Here is a 7671-nt window from a genome sequence, read left to right on the forward strand (position 1 = left end):
CGTATGGGGCAGGACGCGTAGCCTTATTTGGTGTTATTGCTAACTTGTATTTACGCTAATTGACCATTAAGACAACGTTAAGATACAAATAGGGAAAAAAGTTTATTGTGCGAGGATGGACGTATAACAGCCAAAAGGAACCAGCCAGCGTACGTGGAAGCTGGAGGGGAGACGTAAACTGCAACTCTCATGGTGCATTTCGAGGCGACGCGTCACAATCGCAAAGTTTAAAATTCTGCTTTGTGCACTTAAAGATATTCTTTTAATTTCTTGGTAAATATTGGAGGAATTAGGTAACTATGGCCTGGTATCATTGCTATGTATGTATGTATATGTATATATATATATATATATATATATATATATATATATATATATATATATATATATATAAATACACAAGTACTTTTTGACCCTTTAAATTGAAGAAGCAGCCCCAAACTCGAGTTAAACCCTTTCTCTCACTTCACACATTCATTTTCTAATTCTAAAGAGGTTTAAGGGGGAAATCGAGAGTTCAAAGTCCATATCGCTTCAACCAAATCCTCATTATTTGATCGGTTACTCTTTTATTTTTTTCAGACTACTGGAATATTTCAGTCCAATTTCACCACGAGAAGGAAAAACAATCACCAAACTGCCAGCCGGGGGGAGTTTTCCTTTAAAGATGCTTCTACTTTGGACTTTTTTTACTGAAAAAGCCTCATTCTTCAAATCTCTGTCCAAAGCTTTGTGTCTGCAGCTTCCTGTCAGTAAACTATTGCATTAGATAGACTGACAGCTTGTATTTTTATTTAGTCGGTTGTTCTGACTGATAACAAAGGAAATGGGAATTAAAGCACAATTCTGCCACTTAAAGACAGTCAATAGACTAGATATTGTAATATCAGATGTAAAAGCTAAACTGTAACTATTTACATAGAGAATCTCAACACTAACATGTGACATGCCAGAATGCAAAATAAATCCATATGAATATTTGTGAAATCATCAGTTTATGAAAATGTTACAGTTTCTTTCGATGAGGTGTTTTTATACAACGTTAATTTTCTCTCCTTTTACCCCTTTTTTCTGTGCTTCTCGCAAACTTTCAACAACAGTTTTCTTACCACATGGCATGGGTTTTGTTGATATTTTTGCTGTATGTTTAAGGTCACGGGATTCGCTCCGTGATATTTTAATTTGACTTGTGAAGTTTGTACAATTTTTATCATGCTGGTGTTGGCATCTCTTGCTCTGAATAAACATTGTGTTGCGACACTGATCACGACCCATTCTTGTTGTGAATCGGAAGCTGCTGTTTAGGATGGCATATAAATTGCAGTAAATAGTACAATATGTAACTCTGCGATGTAGTACAGTAAAAAGTACAATATGCACCTCTGAGATGTAGTGTAGTAAACAGTACAATATGTATACCTCTGAGACGTAGTACAGTAAAAAGTACAATATGTATACTTCTGAGATATAGTACAGTAAAAAGTACAATATTTACGTCTGAGATGTAGTACAGTAAAAAGTCAAATGTCTTTTAGTCTCATATTGAAAAAAAAAATTGAAGAAAACTCAGATAGTTAATATGTCTTTTTTAGTTATTATAGTAAATCAGTAGATCATGACAAAAAAAAGCATTCTCAATTACCATTATGTAAATATTTGTAATAACGGTTCTAGGCCACTAGATGATGGGGTGACAGGGCCTTTTCAGCTGCTGCACCTCCCCTGTGGAACGCCCTCCCCATCCACATTCGTCAAGCTCCCACCCTATCGTCATTTAAGCAAGCCCTCAAAACACACCTCTTCAAACTCGCCTTCACCTGCTAACCCCTGCTCCCTACCCTCCACCTGTTAACCCCTGCTCCCTACCCTCCACCTGTTAACCCCTGCTCCCTACCCTTCACCTGCTAACCCCTGCTCCCTACCCTCCACCTGTTAACCCCTGCTCCCTATCCTTCACCTGCTAACCCCTGCTCCCTACCCTTCACCTGCTAACCCCTGCTCCCTACCCTCCACCTGTTAACCCCTGCTCCCTATCCTTCACCTGCTAACCCCTGCTCCCTACCCTTCACCTGCTAACCCCTGCTCCCTACCCTCCACCTGTTAACCCCTGCTCCCTACCCTCCACTGCATGACTAATTCTGTTGCAGCTTCTCCAGTTTTTTCTTATTTTATTTTTTTGGGATTGTTTGTTTTGTTTCTATATTTTTGTTTTGTTTTGTTCTGTTTTGTCTCTGTCATGCGTCTTTGAGCAACTGGAAAAGCGCTATATAAATTAAATGTATTATTACTATTATTATTATTATTATTATAGATGGCGACCATTTGGCGCGCTCTTCTGTATTTCCTTCCATTGTTGTACTTCCGGTTCAAAACGAGCCGTTTCCGGTCTGAAAAACAACAGCGATACACGACATAAACAAACCGGGTCAGTCACGTCAGTGTGGCGGGTTTTTCACGGTTATAAACGAGGAGAAGGGGGAGAGGGTTCGGTCACCTTTGCCATGGCGAAGTGCGTCGTCTCCGGGTGTCAGAGCCGCGTGACGAACGTCAACCGGGGGATCTTCAACCGACCACCGAAGAGGTTCTTCAACTTCCCACAAGACACCGCGCGGGTCAAGGTATGTGCGAGTGTAACACAATATAGTGTACATACTGTAGTGTTTAGTGGTTAGTAGGCTAGGGTTCCTCCCTAGTTAGGGGCTGTGGTTAGTGGTTGGTGGGTTAGGATAAGTGGTTAGTGGGCTAGTGGGTTAGTGGCTAGGGCTAGAGGTTAGGGCGAGTGGCTAGGGTTAGTGGTTGGTGGGTTAGGATAAGTGGTTAGGGTTGGTGGGTTAGTTGTAAGGGCTAGTGGGTTAGTGGGTTAGGATAAGTGGTTAGAGGGTTAGTGGTTGACGGGTTAGGATAAGTGGTTAGTGGATGATGGGTTAGGATAAGTGGGCTAGGGTTAGTGATAAGTGGGTTATATATAGTATATAGTGATTATTTTGTCAGGCTGTATTTAACATGTTACACAGATTCATACGCACTGTTTACCATATTTAAAGGAGACATAATTGTTAACCTATTCGAATAGAAATGACAGAAGCAACATTTTTGTTGAATGACGGTCGACCAATGTGGGTTTCTCAATGAGCGATGCCGATATTTGAATTGCAGGGTGGCTGATATATATATATATATATTCTTTTCTTTTCTTTTTTGCATGTGCCTTCTTCTTCTTCGTCTTCTTATCACAAAAAAAAAAATATATATATGTATATGTATATATATATATATAAAAAAACGGCGATACATATTTAGTATAATATAAGATTAACATCATATTCACAACATACCATAGTCTATGTAAAGCACGTTGAGTGTAGAAATCGACGGATGCAGATTATCTGAAAATGACATCACATCTTTAGTATTGAACAGCAGAAAAGAAAGAACATGTGACTTTGTGGGTTCAGGTCTGGCTGGCGGCGCTGAGGGAGACGGACAAGCAGGACTCCACGGAGCAGCACTTGATCTGCGAGGACCACTTCCTGCCGGAGGACATCTCCGCCGGCGGGGTCAACGGCGATGCCATTCCCATCATGCCCCCTTACCTGGACGGGCCCATGGGCCTGATCAGCCCCTGGGGGGCCGAGTCGTCCGAGGAGGAGGAGGAGGAGGAAGAAGAGGAGGAAGAAGAAGAAGAAGAGGAGGAAGAAGAAGAAGAAGAAGAAGAGGAGGAGCAGGAGGAGGAGGAGGAGGAAGAAGAAGAAGAAGAGGAGAAGGAGGAGAAGAAGAAGGAGGAGGAGGCTCAGTGGGGCCTCGGTGGCGGCTGCGATGATGACGATGAGGACGATGATGAAGGTGGAGATGACGCTCCTGTTAAAGTGGAGCCTCCCGTATCAGAACCACCACCACAGCAGGTCAGGAGATATTTTATCAGCAGGTTTTTCTTGTGCATATTAAAACACCTCTACTTAATTGAATATTTACTGATATATAAAGTCGAGTAAAACATATTTTTCTTTTTTATTTACCAAAATATCCAACAGTGTAAAAAGGTTGTAATGTTTTTTTTTTTACCAAGAAAATTGATAGACATTTATTTCGCTACAGCAACATTTACACATACAGGTAAACAATACAATATGAAAAAATGCACACTATATACAAAACATTTGATTAGAATAATAAGAAAAATGCACTAGGGTTAGTGATAAGTGGGTTATATATAGTATATAGTGATTATTTTGTCAGGCTGTATTTAACATGTTACACAGATTCATACGCACTGTTTACCATATTTAAAGGAGACATAATTGTTAACCTATTCGAATAGAAATGACAGAAGCAACATTTTTGTTGAATGACGGTCGACCAATGTGGGTTTCTCAATGAGCGATGCCGATATTTGAATTGCAGGGTGGCTGAGATATATATATATATATATATATATATATTCTTTTCTTTTTTGCATGTGCCTTCTTCGTCTTCTTATCACAAAAAATATAATATAAAATTAACTAACAAACAAAACGGTAGTGTAAATACTTCCTTTTGACCCTGTTTGTTTTAAGCACATTACTTAATAACTCCCAAAATGTCTGTTTGACAATGCAGCTTTAACTCTGTTTTCACGTTCTCAATTTCAGCATCCAGGCGCCAAGAAGACCTCTGAAGCTGAGGCACCTGGGTAAAAAAAACACTTCTGGTTTCCATGTCGCATTCATTCATTGCTTCGCTTGGATTTCTCTTTTTATTTTGACCCGTTTCTCTGCCTCTGGGAGCCGATGTCTTGGTGGGACGCTGAGCTGGTTCATGACCTGTTGAAGAAGTGGCCGGTGTCTCACAGCTGAAGATGTTTTGATGTTTCTTTTCTTCCAGCTTCAGTCCGTCTCCTAAGAGGATCCGCAAGAGAACCGGTTCGTGCTTCTGTCATTTAATGTTTCGAAACCTCGGGAACCTCCGTGATGAATACGTGTAGTCTCCTGTCGCTGCTTCACAATAAAAGCTTTTAATGTAACCCGACTAATAGCAGGAGGAAATATTGCATATGTCAGAATGTTTCAGATACAAATATATTGGCAGATACTTGTTTCTAATGTATGTCTTTGGCAGATGTAGTAGACTATTTACCTCTGAGGTGTAGTACAGTTAAAAGTACAATATGTACCTCTGAGGTGTAGTACAGTATAAAGTACAATATGTACGGAAGGAAACATTGCATATTTCAAATAATATATATTGACAGATACTTGTTTCTAACATATGTCTTTGACATCCTTTTATTTGATATATGTATGTATATATACTCTGTGAGGTCAGCATTCTAAGCCCCGCCTCTTGCTGTAACTGTGTCGTTGCGGTCCAGATGTGTCCCTGGGGGTTCTGACTCAGCGCTTCCTGCAGCTGCTGCTGGTGTCTCCGGACGGCTCAGTGGACCTGCGGCAGGTGACCGAGACCCTGCAGACGCGGCGGCGCCGAGTCTACGACATCACCAATGTGCTCGAGGGCATCAGCCTCATTGAGAAGAAGTCCGCCAACCAGTTCAAGTGGATGTGAGCAAACAATGTATTATTAATATTAATATGATATCTGCTTTTATTGTTGGGTGCTTTATGAACAAAGTCATTCTCTTTAATCACGTTAAAGCTAGTAAGTTTTAATAAATAACCGTCACATCAACGCAATCAATCGCCCGAAAATTAAAGATCGTACGCTAATATTTCAGCTTCTCAAAAACGCCTTTTTTCCACTTCTCCTCAGTTTCAAAGTTTGTAAAATGAACTCGAGACTCAATTTTGCACACTGCACTTTTCAGTTTTTTATTTGTGGAAAAAAATTTAAAAACATGTAGAATTTTCTTTGTACTGCACAATTGTGTGACACTTTGTGTTGGTTCTTTCACATAAAATTCCAATAAAATATATTTATGTTTATGGCGTGTAATGTAACAAAATGTGGAAACGTTCAAAGGGTATGAATACTATTGCAAGCCACTATGTGTGTGTGTGTGTGTGTGTGTGTGTGTGTATATATATATATATATATATATATATATATATATATATATACATATATATATATATATATGTATATATATATATATATATATATATAAACGCTTTGTCATAAACCTGCTCTGTGACTGCCGTCTCTCCAGAGGAAGCTGTCAAATCTCCAGCTTCCTGCGGATCAACCAGCAGAAGTTCCAGCGAGAGCTGGTGAGCCTGAAGCTGGTGGAGGAAACGCTGGACTCACTCATCAAAAGCTGCGCTCAGCAGCTCTTCGACATGACCGACGACAAGAAAAACGCTAAATATCCTTTGTCACTGCAGACGGAAATTGACAATAATCGTTAATTTTTCAGCTTTTCACAGAACATTCAAGAGGTTGGGGAGGTGGTGGAGACCATAAACGGAGAGAATATTGGATTCATCACTTCAAATTGGGGCTGGGCGGTATGGGCAAAAATTCATATCACGGTATTTTGTAAGATTCTGGCGGTTTCACGGTATATCGCAGTATTTTTTTCCACGTAAACACATTCATTCATTGACGCCGAAAAGGACCGCCAGCCAACTGAAAAGCTGTTGCGAGTGGTGAGCAGCTTTTTTGTACATTGGTACATAAAGGGTGTTAGGAAGCTAAAGATGGAGGGACTTAGGACCCAGTAGAATGTAGGTGGGAAAAAAAAAACAGGAAGTTCAGCGGTGAAAAATAAATTTTGCTGTGGCGACAACAGTCGTTACGACTATGCATGACGGTATATGAAAAATTCATGCCGTATGGAAATTTGAACCGCACAGCCCTACTTCAAATGGATGCTAATGTTGCTCTGCAGATTCTGGACGTTTAAAATCGGCACCTGTTCCACACCTTATGCGTTTCTTAGCAATGTGTTCACGGCTGTTTCGCTGCCCCCATGTGGCCAAAACGCTATCCGTCCTCTCTATTGATGTCACGTTAGATGTCACAACACCACCATGTTAGCGGGTTTTCTTTAACCTTTTCCTCACGTCGGCCTACGTGACCCACGAGGACATCGGCCGGCTCTCGGCCTTCCAGGACCAGACGGTGCTTGTTGTCAAAGCTCCGGAGGAAACCAAGTTGGAGGTTCCTGCGCCCAAAGAGGTAAAAACTAGGAAACTTAAAGACCGTAGTTTTCTGGAATATCTTTGTTGTTGTTGTTTTATAAATAACTCGTTATTTCACATATTTCCTCCTGGAGCTGATACATACAGGAAGTTGACACAAAAAAAAAAGCAGGTTATGTCTAATGCCATGTTCACACCGGACGCGACGCGAATTTGCGGCGCGACCAGTTTACATGTAAAGTCAATCCACAGACGCGCTGCGGCGCGAATTTGCGAATGTGCGGCGAGATAGACGCGTTGGAGGCGGCGCGAACAGAACGTTTGCCCTGGGGCGAACAAAGCGAAGGACGCGGCGCGAATTCGCGTGAGTTGATTTATCCCAACTCTGGCGGAGAAATCGCGTGACGCAAAGTTGCGGCAGCCAATCAGCGTTGAGAATCAGCGTTGAGAAGCTCCGCCCGTCACCACCACCGTCTCCCCGTTTCTGAATGAAACTGCTGCTGCTCCGCCTGAACCAGCGCTGACAACGGCTTCATTGAGACGCTGTTGTGGGACTACTGATACTATTATGAACCCAGACACCATGGAGTTTGAT

At 41.3% G+C, this 7671-nt stretch overlaps 1 protein-coding gene across 1 annotated transcript in view; it reads left to right on the plus strand.

Annotated features, from left to right (window-relative positions):
* The first annotated feature begins 2412 nt into the window (after window positions 1–2412).
* The window catches only part of e2f6 (E2F transcription factor 6), a 7453-nt gene continuing 2194 nt past the window's right edge, over window positions 2413–7671 (plus strand). The window contains exons 1-7 of the mRNA XM_079215021.1: window positions 2413–2618; window positions 3456–3902; window positions 4632–4672; window positions 4864–4901; window positions 5351–5537; window positions 6143–6298; window positions 6999–7113. Coding sequence (XP_079071147.1) covers window positions 2502–2618; window positions 3456–3902; window positions 4632–4672; window positions 4864–4901; window positions 5351–5537; window positions 6143–6298; window positions 6999–7113 — 1101 coding nt within the window. The 5' untranslated portion in view covers window positions 2413–2501. The remainder of the gene's footprint in view (window positions 2619–3455; window positions 3903–4631; window positions 4673–4863; window positions 4902–5350; window positions 5538–6142; window positions 6299–6998; window positions 7114–7671) is intronic.

This window comes from Taurulus bubalis (assembly GCF_910589615.1).
Source record: "Taurulus bubalis genome assembly, chromosome: 3".
NCBI classification, from domain to species: Eukaryota; Metazoa; Chordata; class Actinopteri; order Perciformes; family Cottidae; genus Taurulus; species Taurulus bubalis.